At 42.3% G+C, this 17,929-nt stretch overlaps 1 protein-coding gene and 1 non-coding gene across 2 annotated transcripts; one reads left to right on the plus strand and one right to left on the minus strand.

Annotated features, from left to right (window-relative positions):
* Positions 1 to 1,260: 1,260 nt before the first annotated feature.
* Positions 1,261 to 1,349, minus strand: trnay-gua (transfer RNA tyrosine (anticodon GUA)). The gene is given in 2 exon segments: positions 1,261 to 1,296; positions 1,313 to 1,349. It is a non-coding gene; the product is annotated as a tRNA-Tyr (tRNA).
* Positions 1,350 to 8,685: 7,336 nt separating this feature from the next.
* On the plus strand, positions 8,686 to 17,857 carry LOC139337684 (netrin-4-like). Its single transcript, XM_070972389.1, has 10 exons — positions 8,686 to 8,850; positions 9,041 to 9,597; positions 12,134 to 12,406; positions 13,359 to 13,485; positions 13,737 to 13,925; positions 14,693 to 14,900; positions 15,039 to 15,151; positions 15,295 to 15,363; positions 16,427 to 16,600; positions 17,003 to 17,857. The coding sequence occupies exons 1-10, from the start codon at positions 8,790 to 8,792 to the stop codon at positions 17,143 to 17,145; spliced, it is 1,914 nt and encodes a 637-aa protein (XP_070828490.1). The 5' UTR covers positions 8,686 to 8,789; the 3' UTR covers positions 17,146 to 17,857.
* Positions 17,858 to 17,929: the final 72 nt, after the last annotated feature.

Genomic DNA, 17,929 nt, shown 5'->3' on the forward strand with positions numbered 1-17,929 from the left:
TTTAAGATGCTGAAACCAACAAATTTTGGCATTTTTGCTTGAAAAATGTTGATCGATCGATTGATTAATGAACTAATTGGTTGAACTGGAATCGCCTGTGATGTAAAGGTCAAATAAAATTACAAAACCCAAACTCTGAGAAAATGTCAGCCTGCGATCACAAGGCCTTCATCCAGTTTTATTAGACATACATTCACTTACCAAAAGCTATCTTTGTCTTTCAGTCCAGTATCTACACTTCTAAATTACATCCACACTCAGTGTAAACAGAGAGGCATGTGTTTACGTTCACAATGCTTTTGTTTGCCATGTGTGCTGAAGCTCAGGGAAGTTACCATAAGCTTCCCAGTCTAGTTTAACAGCTCTCACCTGTCCAGGCTGAGAACTCTGCAGCTCTGCCACCTTCAGGTGCTGTGGGGAAAAACCTGAGGAAGAAAAAGTGGTATGTCACAGACCTGTAAAGGCAGCTTTGGTCAACAAATTCAAAGGTTACACAAACAATGGACAGACAGGGACAGAGGTCCGTTTTGGACAGAAATAGTTCAACCTTACAATAAAGACTTTGTGTTTAGCCTAACTGAATTTGGTAAGACCACAAGTTCATTTGTGTCGTTGCAGTCACAGCCTTGTCTATACATAACCTCAAGCTTCACGACTGCTGAATTCAGTCGCCTGCATTGATATGTTGACCTTCTAAACAACTGTCTTTGAATGGAAAACGTTTCTGTAAGGTACAAACCAGAAACATGTACACAAACATAGACTAAAGTATTGTACTTCCTGAACAAACAGAAGCAAAAACACTACCAACATAATTTCCTACAGATTAGACATTTATGAGCCATAATGTACATAAGCTACTGTACGTCTAATGTTGGATGGCATAACGTTACCGAGCAAGAAACAATTATCCCACGTACAGCGTCATGTTTTGGAGGTAGACTCAACGGACGTCATGTTGGAAACTGCCATTTAGTTATTACGTTTAACAAATTATAAGCATTCGATCTTCATATAGAAACCAGTACAAACAATTTTCAAAGTTTGCCTTTTAAGTACTGAAAATAAAACATGTCTTTGTAACGCTACCGCTAAGGCCAGAAACGTTAAAAAGCGAAAGAAGTTGGCACGGATTTGGTATCTGTGTTTGCAGAGAAAACGAAGGCGTATTCAAGCGTTGGTAGTTGGGTGGCACTACAGAGATGGCGCAACGACACGGTTTTAATGTCAAAGTTTTTTGTTTTTTTTTAAAAAGATGTCTCCTTCGAGCCGGATTTGAACCAGCGACCTAAGGATTTCAGCAGTGGTGCCTCTACAGTCCTCCGCTCTACCAACTGAGCTATCGAAGGGACGTTACAAATAATTGTCCTGCACAGCATTTAAGTCCATCTTGCTGACAATGAGAACATCATTGTCAATTACTTTCCGTCCTGATTAACCTGTGTCCTGTAACGTACAAGACTAAAGTGCCACCGCACACTGCGTAATCTCATTTACCCATTGCTCGCTATCTAGCTGGCTAACGCTAACCTAGCAAGCTAATGCTAATACTAATGTTATTTATGCTAACTTTCAGTGAAAGTATCTAATCACTCTTTGTCGGCTGACACTTCCTTGGAATAAAGGAACTGGTCGTCTCTTGCTAGGGTTTCCAGCGAAAGTCTATCTAACAGCGTTAGTTTGAACAAACAACAAACAAACAACAACGGACACAGACAACGTTATCGTTGGTGCCTGTCGTTCATGCTAAAGCTAAACCTCGATACCTGTTAGTTAGCTAAGTTTAGGTAGCTATGCTAAGTTACCTCTGGTTAGTTCGTAGTGAAAACTTCGCAAACACCTTTGCAACGAAGACACGAACCGAGATACATGTTTATAATAATAACAGGTGTCAATTACTGATTATCAGCTTGCATCACTATTGGTGCCTGACAACATCATTTGGGAGTTACTATAATTGCAATTAAGAAAAATAACCGTAATCAATCAGTCCAAGATTGTTTAAAAAGCAGTAATTACAGAAGTTGTTTCCAGGGGACGAATTAAGCCATTTGGCATCAGTTAAACACACTGGAGATATTTGAATAGTGTTTAAGCCACTGAACAACGGGCTGTTTAACTCCTATTACAGTGCCCCAAACAACAGGAAATAGTCCTGTTATTATGTTTGCAGAGAGTTTATGTTTGTAGACCAGAAAACACTTTGTTGTTGTCTTTGCATTGCTTCGATTGCTGCTGTGGTTAACACATTATTGATGGTTAGCTGTGAACTAAGCAAGTAACAACTACAATAAAAGTGTGGTGACATTGGGTGATCTATGAGTAAAATGTATATTAAGATAACTGCACTTTACAGAAAACAGGATATTTTACAACCACCCTCAGGACATACATTTCCCAGGAACATCTAAAGTCACCATTTAATAGCTTAGCTTACAGTAAACTCATTCAATAGACAGCAGTGGAAGAGCTCTTTGAAACTGGGGAGCTTTTGCATTTACATTTCACACATTTTCCTGCATAATTACTTGATCGCTGCAAAACTATGTTGTGTTTTCTCTCTCTAGGTGGTGTGATAAGAAAATGCAGTAAAAGAGATGTGTCTGAAGGGGAAAGATGTATACTTCGTACATAAAAACAAGACACATGGGACATTTCTGGAGGACAGGTTTGCTATTTGATCTTTTGCTATAGATCTGAGAAATGCCGCTACTGAGGACCTCAATATACCAGACACAGTGATAACATTTCTAGATGCAGGTAAATTAGTCATATCTGCTGAACGTATTCCTGAATAGTTTATTTGTAGACTTGAGACATAAACATCACAGGTTCATGTTCCTGTTATCACACCAAATTATGTGTGAAGAGCACTGAGGAGCTTGAAAATGACTTGCATTTCTTTAATTCGTGTAAAACCCCAACAGTTTATATTAGGAATAATGTCATTTCTGTACACTATATTTCTACATTGTTCTAATTAGAGTCGTTAAAAATAAAATAAATCACTTTTCTGTTTAACTAAATCCAATTTTAACCACTAGGAGGTAATATTTCCTCATTTTAAGAAATGAAAAATGCCTCGAGTCAACGCTGCATGCAGTACTACATGCTAAGACATACAGTTTCTTCATATTGAAATTCAATGTAGCCTACAATTTAAAACTCATTTTCATTACCACCGTGATGAAAACTTGTGACCATGTGAATAAAGATGTCAATAAAAAAAAATCACTTAATGATGAATACATAGGCATATGCTTCACTTTAGGAGCTTATCTGAGGTTTTATCAAGGGTTTACCATGCTGATTGCACATAATGAGGATTTTTCAGGTGTTGTATGATCACATTGTCAGATCAGCCTCCAGCCTGCTGGTAACGTGATAGCTGACAGTTTGGTCTTGATTCCCTGACTTCATAAACTGAAACACACTGCAGGTCCACACATTGTGACTTGCCAGCAGCAAGCAAAGGATATGCAACCTGCCGAATTAGCCCTTAGTCAGGCTTACTAAACCCATTGTACATTCAGAAGAGAGGGAAAGTACAATCTGATCAGATATTGGTATCAGTATCAGAAAAACACCCGTGTCTTCTGGCAGCACAACCTCAAGCTGCACAAAACTGCAACAGTCAGGTCTACTGAAATACAAATTTAAGGTACCATGTGTGAACTTCACTTGAGTATATCTATTTTATGTTACTTTCTACTTCTACCCTGCTATATTTCAGAGGAATATTGTACTTGAGCTGCTTGTTGCTTTGCAGGTTCAAACTTTACATACAGTACAAAACAACATTTTATAAAATATAATGCATTGTTACATATTAACATATTAACAATGGATAAAATTGTTAAATAAATACATAAAAAATATAACATTCTGAAAATGATCATAGGGTATTATGAGTTCTTTTACCTTTGATACTAATACGTATTTTCCTGATAACACTTGTGTATTTGTGTTATTTTCACATTTTGGTTGTGCCACTTTTAGCTTGATGAAGCATCTGAGTACTTCTTTCATCACTGGGTTAAGTTCGGTTTGTTGAGCAGAAAAGTGCAGACAATAATTGCTTTCTGTGCGGTTTATTAAAGGCTTGTAATGATAAATATGACTTGCTGTCAGGCTGCTCTCTGTACATCTCCACTCATCCAATATGAAGATGTATTCCTCTTGTTCTGACCTGTCAGACAGCAGGGTAATGTGTAACATGTGTCATGGCTCCTACATACAGTACATTACAGCAGCATGGGGACTGACGTGGAGCCCACAGCAGGGTCACGCTGGTGAGGCAACAGACAACTCTCTCTCATAACACAGGATAAGTTTGAAGGGTGGATCCTCTAGACATGTTACCATCAATCATAACCTCTAATAGATGGCTTCACAGCACAAACATTATGATTATCCTCAATCTAGCACCAACTTTCAAATGTTTTATGTCTTTTTGCACTATTTTCTTCATTTAACTGTGTTTAAAAGCAGTAAATGCTACAATTATATGGTAGAGTAGGTGCAATTTTATCTTAGTAATGGAGCTATTTTCTGTCAGCAAAGCTTGGAAGAGCCAAAAGGCATCTTTATGATTAACAACTGGCATAAATCTTCAATCTGCTTTCCAAGGTCACTGTGTCCGTCATGTCCTCATGGGCCATCCCATGTGACCTTGGTATAGTGAGAGAGGTACGTACAACCTCAGCGGTTTGCTATGCACCTCATGAAATGGAAAACAGCTTCTTTCAGCTGTCTTATATGGGCATTTCCTAATGAGCTTTACACAATGAAGATCAAACACTCATAACACTGACATTGCCTCAACCATATTTCTCCCATTCCCATACTGCATACCAATACCATATGTATCATAATTAATGTTAATGTTAATGTTGAGCTGCTGCTAATATCACAGATAGTATGTCAAAATGTTTTTTGCTGAACCCATTTCCGTGTACAATACAATTTAACTTTATTGTCCACATTAGTGGTTTTGACTATTCACAGACTACAACATTTAGACTTCAAAAATGAGCAACAATGAAATGAAAACTGTATGCAGTTATTAGTGATGTAAAATGTGGCTGTGCTCTCCACCAATAGTGCTAGTGATCATACAGGTGATGGCAAGCAAAATCAAAAAGAAAAAAAAGAAGAAAAAACAACTACAATTTCATGTATACATTCCCCCCCCCAAAAAAACCCCAGCTGCAGCTGGAATGAAAGATACAATTCTGTAATATTCATAATTTCTGCCTGTTTGGCTGCTAGTCTGCTATCACCTGTCAGATGCTAAACAAAAGAAAAACTCACACTCGCGGTTTGGATGTGAAAAAGTGTCACTGTTTCCTCTCCCACTCCTAATGATACTGCATATTCCTTTTCGGTTTTTATGCATACCAAGTTGCAGATGATATGACACAGTTACACATTCCCCTCCCATAACACTAAAAACTAAAAATGGGACACATCCGCCTGCCTCGCTTTTATGAAGGTGAAGCTCTCACAGTTCCCCCGTTTCTGAGCTCACTCCAAAAATCAGGTTTGTACTCAGTCATCTGTTGAGTCCTTCCTGTGCAATGAGAGAGTGTCTCAAAAGGTGATGTAAAACATGGAGTATTAACTTCCAGAAGTTTCTGAATGGAGAGGGTTGAGGCGTTGAGGGGAATGTGCTTGGAGGGGTAGGGGAAGCCTTTGCTGTGCTAAGTAGTATCATGAGTCTGTCATAGTATAATATGAATAACTAACAGTATTCATACCAAATGAGTTACATCATGGGAAGAGTTGCTTTTAAGGACTAATATTTACATAGCGCAGACCCTGTTTCATTTTTTTGTCATTACAGATTAAGCCATCTGATGAAATGTGGGTGAGGGCGATGTTATGGCTAGGAGTAGGCAGACTGATAGCAGTGATAAACGTCATAAAACTCAAAGCAAAAAGAAAGGAAAGCAGTGACAGAGGGTGTTTAGAGCCTTGTGTTTAATGCCTAGCCTGTGGGCAATGCACCTAGCCTCCTTGCCTGAAGCATGTCTAGCTTTTTGTCTGGCTTTTACAGGAGAGTAGACAGATTACTTGCAAGGGTTGAGACGGTTCAGTGAGCTGAAGGTACTAGGTGACATAGCAGCATGAGGGGGGAGGGAGCCATATCCTTTTACAGTCTGGAAATAAAGCGGGCCAGCGGCTGCGGAAAGGCCCCGCGTCTGTCATCTTACTGGACCATTAGATGACGGGGCCACTGCAGAGCCACTGGCCGTGGAGGTCCAGCACCAGACTGTGGCAGGCAGGGAGGTCGTTTAGCATGAGAGGAGTGTTTCATGTGTTATTGGATTAACCCCTCTGACTGTACTCTTAATGCCTGATGTTACATTCATAACTGCTCATATCTGCAGTATTCTCTCATAGATCTGTGGGTCTTTGCCTGTGGTTGTATCACAAAATCATTCAACAATTAGTGGTTAGTGAGGTGTAAGCCAGCTTTTATAATAGAATGAGAGAATGGTGTTTTTCTCTTAAAGGACGAGTTTGAGAGTCAGATGAAAAGATTGCAAATATAAAGCTACAGCCAGCAGCCAGTTAGCATAGCTTAGCGCAAAGTCTGAAAACAGCAAGTCTGACCTTGTCTAAACATAAAATCTGCCTCCCAGCAGCTCTTAAGATCACTTATTATCACATGTATCTTGTTTGTTTAATCCACACAAAAACCTGAAGCATTAAAATAACAAATCTGAGTTTTACAGGGGGTTATTGTAAGCAGGACTATTTCTTTGCTGGGTGTAGTGACCTCCTGGAGTCTCAGCTCAACCTCACTACAATGTCTTGACTCCTGGAGGTGACTGCAGTCGTGAAACAGTTTGGCACATTTTTTTTTTTTTTTTTTTTTTCAGACAGAGTCGGGCTAACTGTTTCCACTAATTTCCAGTCTTTGTACTAAGTTAAGCTAACCAGCTGCTGGCTATAGCTTCATGTTTACCACACAGACATGAGAATGGTATCGACCTTCTGACGTAACTTTTGGCAAGAATGAGAAGAAGCTTGTTTCCCACAATGACAAACTATCCTTTAATGGTCGAATTCAAGTTTTGTAACAGAGGAAACAACAAACAGCTGGTGTTAACGAGTGTAAAGGAATTTGTTTGTGATGCGTGCCGCTCTCATCCTGCCAGGGGAATACACCACAGACTGGCCGAGATTAGACATCCTTCCTGCAGCATTTTTCATGGTGACTCTGGGGATTTAAGGATCGAAAAACATGCAAGTGATGTACAAAGAGAACAGCTCAAGGTGCATCACCCCTTGGCCCGGCCGATCATCTGGAGGCAACCGAAATAACCCATGAAAATCTAAAAACACACAGACATGAACTCTGTTCCCTTTAAACCCAAAAGGCTGTCACTGTGACGAGAGTCGCAGTATTCCAGGAATGTCCTGATCCGTCCCGATGCCTTAGGGAAGAGGCTGAGAATGCTCATGAACCCCCCCCCCCCTTCTTCTCCTCTAACGTATGCACGCACACATATGAGAGGATGATTCATGTGACAGGTCACATTCACAGTGAGAACAGATTACTCCTGACCTCATGTTTTCACAGGTATGATGTACTAATGACACTGCTCCCTTTTCATCTTCACTCACCAGCCTGTCCTGTATTAGGCTGCACTTTTCTCAGTCTTTCCACGCTGTAAAGCTTTTACATGGTATCAAAGGATTATGATACATCTTGTTAGCCATAGGCAAAGCTATACATGCAGTATCACATACCCATTTTTTGTCTTGAAATCTCCTTCTTTTTGTGTCTCAATAAGATGATGTCACTGTTAAGTTTTTTTAAAAAATGGTGTGCAACTGGATGATTATTGCGGTCAAGTGCTGTCCAACCCCTCAGGTCCAGGGCTGTTGTGTGTCTGAGGCAGGTAAAGCGTGGTTAACGAGTGGCAGTTAGAAACAAGTGGTGATATGTGGCAGGAATGCAACACAATGACACACTTGTCGGTCAGCCCTCCAGTGCCTGGGTGGCTCGTGGAGGCCGTCTAAATGTCTCACTTATTGTTGCAGACTGGTGTTTTCTAGTCTAAATCTGATGACAACTAACTTCTTTCACTGAGGGCTCTTATTTAGGAATGCAGAGAAAAATGTTAATGCTGCTGCAGGGTAAAATATACATTTATTAGTTTGTGGCAAGTAAAAATTGGCTTATGTGTGAGGTTGTTCATGAATGATGAAAATATATAAGAAAGTAGAATCATCATTGTAATTATCTTAATCAACATTTTCAAAAACAAACAAACAAACAAACAAACAAACAAACAAAAAAGCCCAATCCTCTTTAAAATACAGTGCATGCCAAAAAGTCTGCCAGAGATGGTTTTGCTGCTTTTGGAAAGTCTGATTTTAGGGATCGGAGTGGGAGGGGTCTGGGAAAAGACATGAGGAGGGCGTTGCTAACCTCTTCATATTCCTAAATGTCAATGAACTCTCCACAACAAGTTGAACGCTGAAGTGCGTGGGATGGAATCATTTAAGGATAAGGACTGCGGAGCTCTCAGATAATACGACTTAATTCCAATGAAGCATTTCTACTCCATGACAGACGGAAAATAATCTTCCTGTCTGTTTCTTCATTTCTGCGTCGTGACAGTTTGTCAGTAGTTGTTTTATAGTGAAAGAAAGGAACCTGTTGGATTATTAACGTCTGGATATCCTCGGACCAAGCTGCTGAGTGCGCGTTCCTGCTTTTTGCGGAATATAGGACAGGTGACTTAATGTAGAAGAGCAACAACTCCTCCAGGATGAGACTGTGGACTTTACTTGTCATTATTTTGGTGTGCGCATCCTCCCCCCTTTCAGCCGGTGAGTTTCAACTGGTGGGACTTTTACGCACGCACCTTGTGAAGATGTAAATGAATTTAACAAAGTACGCCTCACAGCACCATAAGTGCACACATTTCAAGAGAGGGGGTTGGGAAACCGGACACCTAATGACTTGATATGTTCAGTGACAAAAAGTCATTTCTCATCTTCATTCATTTTTCCTCACCAGAAACGTCTAAACCCAAAGGTCCAGCTGCGGAGAGCCGCTGCTCCGGCCGAGCCTGCAACCCCCGCATGGGCAACCTGGCCCAGGGTAGAGTGCTGAGCACCCAGTCGGTCTGCGGCTCCAACTCCTCGGAGCATTATTGCTTCTACAAACAGGCTACTGCGCCCCGCATCAGGGAGTCCTGCTCGGCAGCAAAATGCAGCAAGTGCAACTCTGCCATCCCCAGCCAGGCGCACCCTCCCTCTGCCATGAGCGACTCCTCTTTCCGCTACCCTGACACTTGGTGGCAGTCTGCAGGGGGGGTGGAGGAGGAGACGCTCCAGCTCGACCTGGAGGCGCAGTTCCTCTTCACCCACCTCATCCTGGTGTTCCGCTCACCGCGCCCCGGTGCCATGGTGCTGGAGCGCTCCCAAGACCATGGGCGCACATGGAAGGCCCTCAGGTACTTTGCCAGGGACTGTGAGGAGGTGTTCGGCCTGGTCGAGGGGTCGCCAGTTGGGGAGAGTGGAGCAACTTGCACCTCCAAGTATTCGGGAGCTTTCCCTTGCGCCAGAGGAGAGGTGAGTACAGTGGCTGGTCTAGAAAAAGGGGGAGCATGTGGTTTTGACAGTGTGGCACGAGAAGGGTGTGGGTGAGGGTTAAATGAGAATACTTACAACTTCTGCAGGTAAATGGCAAATAGTATTACCCTGCAACCACACTCTATTGGAAACGAGAGAACAAACATGAGCAGGGTAGCATCATCAATTATGGATTTTCTATCTACTTCTGACGCTAGTTCAGCTGTTTTTGACAGTTTAGGCACGTAGAGCAGGAAAGCTGGGGCGGGTGCAGTTTGGGGTTGCAATCCTCATAGTAGAGATAGCAACCCCCGCCCCCCCCACCAATCCACCCCGGAGTGACTCTTGAGCACTGTAGGTGTTAATTAAACTCCAAAAATTATCACTCCGTCTGTTATTATGAAGCGTAACACCTTTTCAGATAAATATGCCCTTGCCACTGTGAAGTCCTGCCAGGGCAAAATGAAGTTATTAAACATCAAAGAGGTGAGAGACCAGTACACTTAAAGTGTCTGAATGTGAAGTTAATATCCTTTAGGGCTCTGCAATGTGACTGAAATTGATATTAGTTTTATATTTTTCTAATATATATATATATATATAAACTTAGAATAAACTTATATACATGCTTTACAAAATAGACCAAAGTTGTAAAATTCCAATATGTACAACCAGAATGACAGTTATTGCAAAACATGCATGAATAATATCACCTATAAAATGATAAAGTTGACATTCAGTGCAAGGAGCTGTGTTCTGCTGTTATGCATCACTTCACATCTATAACACAAGAACACTGACAGCTTATTGATTAAAATGAGCTAAATCCCAACAGGTATAGGAAAATCAATGATGTGTTGTCTCGGAGAGCTTGTGGACATTAACATAGAACTGCCATGCAGCCTTTTGAACTCTATTATGAATACACTTGTATGATAATCTTTGAGGTGTGAGGAGGTTGAGTTGCTCAGCTTTCAATATTGGATTGTGATTCTATGTCTGAGATCTGAGAGTGACCACATCAAAGCACGCTTCCAGACATTCCCCCCGCACTTCACAGCAATAACACTCACCATCTGCTCTGCTCTTGTTGTCCATTTATTGGCACTGGGATGCGCTACAAGCTGATATCACACAAACCACCGAACAAACAGTGACCAAGCTTTGTAAGCTGATCTCCTCCGATGAGCTGTGGGAGACCTTTTTTGTCAGGTTGGCCTTCTAAGCCCGCAAACAGCTTTGACATGCTCGGCTAGAATATCAATGTTCACTTTTACCTCTGATGTTCTCTCAAAGCATTTTTTGGACCTGCTGTATCATCAGGGAGGTCTGAGCCAGATAAGCAGCCATGGTTAATTCATAAGCACATTGTTCATTCACGCTGATGGCGTAAAAGAGAGACTCTCACTGGCTTGGAAAGGTTTGTTTTGCTCCAAAGGGCCTCAGACCACGTTGGGAGGTTCTGGTTAAATGTCTGAATGAATATATGGCTTTGACTGATCTCATAATTGCAGTGTATTTACAACAAGTATGTGTCTTGCTACAGTAAGTCAGCTCTCTTGTGTAAGCCCCTCACCCTTCATAATTAGTGTCTCTGTTGCTCGACATGCAACGACATCCCCAAAACCTCGTGTGAAAACGTAAATAGTTTCAGTGATAATGTAATACTGCAAACATCATATACTTAGTTTAAACTAGCTGCCAGCAGTAATGAGCTAAAGTATACATGTGATCACCACAAGTGAATTTTCTAAATTATAAATCAGAATTAGCTTATTTGTCAAGTGCAATGATTACACAATAGATCTTGTTGTTTACATCTGTACTGTATCTCTAATCACATGATGTCATAGTACAGAATATATTCATTATGACACAGCATTAAAGAGAGACACGATGCAAGATATTCAAAATGGATTGTAGAATATAAAGTTAAAATGGCATGTGGAAACTTTATTCATTTCAGTAAGGCTGCGGGAGGTAATGATTTAAAAAATAGATGTCGCAGTTCAGTTCAGTTCATTTTAATCAGATTCAGTTAAATTCAAAAAAGTTATTAGTTCTTGAAAAAGGAAATTTTGGCACTGATACACAGAATCTGCACTGAGATTTTGGTGTTTAATAAAAGAGAATGTATTGAAGATAACATTTGTCCAGAATAATATAGTTTTAGGTCTAGAACTTTATATCCTTATTGTATTATTTTTTAATATCTATGCACATTTCCATATACAGACAGAGAGGATGTATCTGATGTAACACGCAACACAGCTTAATGAAGGAGAACATAGCCATTTGTCCATGTTTACCTTGGAGCTGGTTTGATTTTCCGTGAGTAGCAGCTATTTGAGGAGCGTGAAAGGTGAACCAGATGTCTGGTTTTTATTTGGCAGAACAAGAAACAAGAGAAACGGACATGATTTTTGTTTTCGTCATGGTCTGTCAGTTGTTTTCACTTGTTAGAAAGGCTTGTACATGTGGAATAACACAGATTCTGAGAGATTTCCTTGTATTTCTCCTCTGCTTCAATCTCCAGGTGATCTATCGAGCCTTGTCGCCATGGGACTCAGTGGATCCCTATGGACCAGCCGCCCAGGACCAGCTCATGATCACCAACTTGAGAGTTCGCCTGCTGCAGCGCCAGCCGTGTCCCTGCCAGGCCAAACATCCTGGTGCCGCTGTCCTCCCCACAGACCATTATGCCATCTATGATTTTATTGTCAAAGGCAGTTGCCTTTGCAATGGGCATGCTGACCACTGTGTCCCAGCCAGCGGCTACCAGCCCAGCCAACAGAAGACCAGCAGCATGGTGAGCCATTTTGAGCTGGATTTTGTGAACGTACACAGCTTGCAGGTGCAGGCTGTGTATATTCAAAGTAAAGCTCTTGCACAGTTTGCTCCGTTGTGAAAACTTACTGAGATGTTGTGTCACGCTAAAGTCAGCCTATGGCTTCATTTTGTCTCCGTTTTTATTTATTGTATGTGGTAACATTGGGAGTAGATAGTTTGGGGTTTTGTTCCCACCACTCCCTTAATACTCAGCTGTGCACTGGTATGTGCTGCTGAATCTGAAGGCTGCAGTGAAGACTGGATATTAGGCCGCAGCTTTACCTACCATTACAGGGACTTAAGGATGTGGAAAACCTTAATTATGGTATTCAGCCTAATGCTTTAACAACCCATAGGCTCTGTCATGTTATTCTCTTTACTGTAAATGCAGAATAGAAGCACTTGTTTAATTCCAACATGTTTTAAGGGGGTGTAGACATGTTACCCAGGCAGTAATAAGCTGCACAGTGTGCAACCACTGCCATTGTGCATGTAGATGTTGGTATGCTGCAATACTTAAGAAGTATTACGCACATCACATTTAGTCATAAGGCCGCTAGAAATCAGCATCAATGAAAAGAGTAACGCCCACACAGTGACTGCAAACCACAAATTTATTTAAGTGGATAATGTTTTGATCCCAGTCGGATCTTCATCAGGCTAAAATGTTTGAAAATGGTCACCACACCCTTTATATACAGCAATAGGCTGATGACAGGCTCTGTGATGACAGGCGTGGTTAAACATCCAACCTGCCCGGGATGATAAACACCTCTGACACACCAACTGACACTTCAAGAACAATATAACACAGTATGTTGCAGTACTTACTAACTACTTGCTCATGTTTCTTTAAGCAATCTTTAAAATCAAAAGCATGCAGATACAATGAAATTCCAAATCATTTTCTTTCTGTGTTGTTTGCCTGGCAGGTTCACGGCAAGTGTGTGTGCAGACACAACACAGCCGGTGACCACTGCGAGCGCTGTGCGCCTCTCTACAATGACCAACCTTGGCAGGCTGCCAATGGCATCACAGGGACGCCGCATGAGTGCCAGAGTGAGTGATGGGGCAAGAGAGTCAAATGCACTTGTAGGACACACAGCATGTAGACTTATCTTGCAAATGGATTTCGTCTCATAAATCACATGTAACCTTTCAGAATCTCATGCATGATGAATAAAAGAGCAGCTCCTCTTTTCATGTCAGCTACTGTAAGAGTTGTCACTGCAATCAGCGGGGCTTTGAAAGTTCAGCTGGGCAAAAGGAAAACATAACAGTCTGTTTCGATTGTGTTCACCTAAACTCAGAGTGCAAGTGTAACGGTCACGCCAAGAGCTGTCACTTCAGTCGTGGATTGTGGCTCGCAATGGGACGGCGGAGTGGCGGCGTGTGTGATGACTGCCGCCACAACACAGAGGGCCGCCACTGCCAGAACTGCAAGAGGGGCTTCTTCAGAGACCCCGGCCGACCTAAAACCGCCCCGAACTCCTGCAAACGTAAGGCCTTTAAACTCCTCAGAGTGTAGCTTCTTTTCTTTCCCCCACACAGTAACTCTGTCTGGATGAATGCCATCCAATTAAGAGGGGAAGCCTTTGATATTTTGAGGACAGTAATAGAGATTTGATTTTTCTTTTGACGCTCCAGATTAAAGCCGATTGATCTCTTTTGACTCTTTCTGAATCAGTGCCTTGCTAGTGATGAGGCAGTAAGATGACTCTACTCCACTCCTTGGAATGACAGAGGCTGCACTGTAATTGCAAACAATGGAGGAATTTCCCATGGACCAATGCAAGCACATTTTTCCCATTCTTGCCCTTTCCCCCCGCCAGGCACGCTGCAGCATTTTTTAAGAACAAACATGCCGTTTTTGGAAACAGATGAAGCAAGTCTGTAACAAAAACCATTCTGTCATCACAAGCGACCATCAGGCAGCAGGTCTGACAGCGCAGAGAGGGAATGATATACTGTTTGTTTTTGCTGCAGCTGCTTAAAGCCTGTTGAGTACATACTCCCAGCTTGTCGCTTGTTACAGGACGATGATGAAATACATTTAACTTTTATGTCGCCTTGGGAGTTCACTGTGTACTTTCTAAATATGTTTGTTTGTGCTTCTGCAAGCGTGTTTGTCCTTTGACTATGCGCAGGCTCATAATGCACGCTGAGTGCTGCTAGGTCTGTGCCAGAAAGGCAGACACGTCTTTTGACTTCCAAACAGAAATGTTAACATGCACTCCTCTTGTTCTGTCACCTGTCTCCTCTGCAGCCTGCTCCTGCCACCATGTAGGCTCGGTCCTCTCAGGGGGTAGCCCTCTCTGCAACCCTAGCAGTGGGGAGTGCACTTGTAAGCCTGGTGTTGGGGGCCCCCGCTGTGACAGCTGCATGCTGGGATACTGGGGGCTTCATGAATACGGCTGCCGTCCATGTGACTGTACAGGGGACTGTGACCCCTACACTGGTGACTGCATTTCTGGGTAAGAGCTGAAACTTAATCATATGTATATGTGTTCATATTTGGATACAGTGACGTATGGTGTACAGTTAGAGTGCATTCTGGATGATTAACACTGAGTGGAGCCCCGCCTCTGACTGGTTTTACCTCTGCGGCACAGCTCAGATGTGGAGGTCTTCTATACAGCCACTGGCCACATGGGACACAGCAGCAATAATAGTGAGACGGCACTCTTTAGGGCAGAGGAGCTTTTCTCTGCACTGCACCACTCTGGTGAGTCACAGGTCATATCACACTAAATACACTGCACACGCATCAACCTATATGGATAAAATGCAGCTGTTTTGATCTTGAAGTCTACAGGTCATGATTGAGTGATTTATATGAATCTTATTAATCCGGTTTTATTCTTTCAGAGAAATGTGAGTGTGTAGAAGTAACCCTTGGCAGCCCTAAACTCTTCTGTGCTGCAGAGTATGACTATGGTAAGTGCTGTTTGAAGGAGGGAACTGATTCAGTATTGTGTGAGGGTGAGGCCATTCAACAACATAATGGAGTCTGTGGCTGTTTAAACGCCATCGGATCTGTCCATAATAAATGTCTGAATGTTGAAAAATGCCCCTGGTTGTTCCACTTGATTTCTTGTGTAGTGATTCCTTAAAGGTGCTTGTGGATTTTTCAATCAGTGTTCCCCAAACACATTATGTGTATCCTTGAGGCCAGTCAGATGTGTTGAATGCATTTTGTTCCATGCAAAACAATTGCAAAGCCCAAATTTTGGAAAGTTTGCAAACCTGCATTGTTTACGCCATGTTTACTCGCCAGCAGTCTTCTTCCCTGCGTTTGTTGGCACTTTGCTGTGTTTCTGTCCCATTACTGCCACCTACAGATCAGTGGAATAGTGTGAACCCATGGGCAGTAATATGTGTATCACCACCCCATCGTCATGCACTTAGACCAGAACAAACAAAGCAAGGACCCACTGACAAAAAAAATGCTCCATAACGCTACTAGTACTCCTGAAATTTAGTATTGCATTTCCTTGTAGCTGGGAGAAAAGTAATGGTCAAAATTTAGGCAGCAGGGGCCAAAATATCTGACTTTTAGTCCATGAATCAGCACTGGAGTGTGCAGCTCGATAGCATCTTTCCATTAGGCTCTCCCTGCCTTGTAAAAGCAAACTTCAAATTGCACAACCCCATAATGAAGGCTGTCTGTCAAACATTTTCAGTTTCTAAAACCCAAGCCAAGGAAAGAAATCCCAAGGACAAGACTCTGGTTATCTTCCAAGACTTGAAAAGCTCCTCTAATGCCACAGAAGACATTATAAAACTCTTTTTTGGGGGCTTGGTAGGTCTCCTTGTACTAGTAAAATGATTTGGATGTGTAAAAGTTCCCCATTAACCCGAGAAATTAAGAAAAAAACAAAAAGAGGATGTGAAAGATTGAATGCTTAAGACAAGGAAAGTCAGTACTGGTATGTTGTATTTTGTTTGTTTTGTTGGAGGCTCCTGATTTGTGGAATGACTGTTTGTGTTGCTTTGGCAGTGCTGGTGGTGAGGGTGATGTCAGCTCACGATAGAGGGTCCCATGCAGAGGTGGAGGTCAAGGTCAGGAAGGTCTTGCACCAGAACCCGCAGATGAAGATCCAGAGGGGAAGCGTCACTCTCTACCCAGAGTCCTGGACCAGCCAAGGCTGTACCTGTCCCATCCTCAACCCAGGTCAGCTGCAGCCACCTCCAGCAACTGACTTTATTGCTCACAATGCAGAAGCTTATTAATTAACCAATTCTTGTGTGTACAGCCTGCCAGCTTTGTGCTGAATCGAGGATCTATAGAGGAGGCTTTGAATTGGTGCCAATGCCCAAGCATCGCACATTTAGAATAGACATTTACAGCTTAAAGATTACAGCCACCTCTCTGTTATGAGACTATTTTACATCTAACACTTTCACAATAATCACTCCTGGCAACATTCATCCAAGCCAGCCATAGTAGCACAGTATTTAACTGCTTGATTATAGTTATATAATCTTGCATGCTCTTTTACATAAGGGGATTTTTCTTCCTCTTCTGTGTATTTTAGTGACATTCTCAGTTTATGTTCTGCTCTCTCTTCTCCAGGCTCTGAGTATGTGGTCGCTGGTCATGAGGACTGGAAGACTGCACGGCTGATGGTCAACACCAAGAGCCTGGTTAAATCATGGAAGCCGAGCCTGGGACGCAAAGTCCTCCACATCCTCAGAAAAGACTGTGGCCGCTGGTAGAGAATCACCAAGGACTGCAGAGGGATGGAGAGGTGGAGGGTCATCTGTGACATGAGGATGATTTGCAAAATGAACAGAGAGACTGAATTAGGCATTTTGCTTGGACACGAATACGAAAGCAAAATCCTCTGGCTGCTTCAGGGGTTTCACTGTTTCTTCTGTTTCCAAAGTGGAGTCCACAGCCTCAAGAAACAGCTGCAACGCTGCGCTGCTGTGGTTGTTGTTACCCTGTGGCAGAAATGAGCACGTACTGTAAGCAGATACCTCACCACTACAGTCACGTCAGAATCAAAGAGAACAAAGCAGACCATCAAGACTTTTCATGCAGACGAAGTTGATGTTCGTATTTCATTCCCGTGCTACTGCATGATATCAGCTCAGCTCATAATTCTTTACAGGTTGTAAAACAATCAGGAATGCATGTTAAATACACAGTGGTACTTTATGTCCTGGCCAAAGATGCTGTCAGCTAAAACACAGTCACGTCCTACTGTATCAATTTCATTGAGAGCTGTTTACTTTGAAATCTCGCAAAGGCGCACACTGAATTATCCTTGTCGTCGCACTGATATTGGCGATAAATCACGAATAAGTCAACATCAGAATGCTTGAGTGTGTGAGTGTGGATGTGTGTGTACGCTTGATGTCCTTGGCGGGGGAGACTGGGACTGTGCAGGTCAGAACAAGTAACTCCTGGATGAGGGGAGAGGATGAAAAAAAAAAAACATTAAAGGTATCAGACGGCCTAATCTGAACAGCTCTGCTCTGCTCCGGCACACTCACC

Source organism: Chaetodon trifascialis, chromosome 10, assembly GCF_039877785.1.
Source record: "Chaetodon trifascialis isolate fChaTrf1 chromosome 10, fChaTrf1.hap1, whole genome shotgun sequence".
Classification (NCBI taxonomy): Eukaryota; Metazoa; Chordata; class Actinopteri; order Chaetodontiformes; family Chaetodontidae; genus Chaetodon; species Chaetodon trifascialis.

What these genes read in the sequence shown, in the direction of transcription:
- LOC139337684 (XM_070972389.1), top strand. Translation starts at nt 8,790, where the DNA reads ATGAGACTGTGGACTTTACTTGTCATTATTTTGGTGTGCGCATCCTCC. An exon ending in ATCCTCCCCCCTTTCAGCCG is followed by an intron (nt 8,851 to 9,040) that starts GTGAGTTTCAAC and finishes TTTCCTCACCAG; the next exon opens with AAACGTCTAAACCCAAAGGT. An exon ending in CTGTCCCATCCTCAACCCAG is followed by an intron (nt 16,601 to 17,002) that starts GTCAGCTGCAGC and finishes TCTCTTCTCCAG; the next exon opens with GCTCTGAGTATGTGGTCGCT.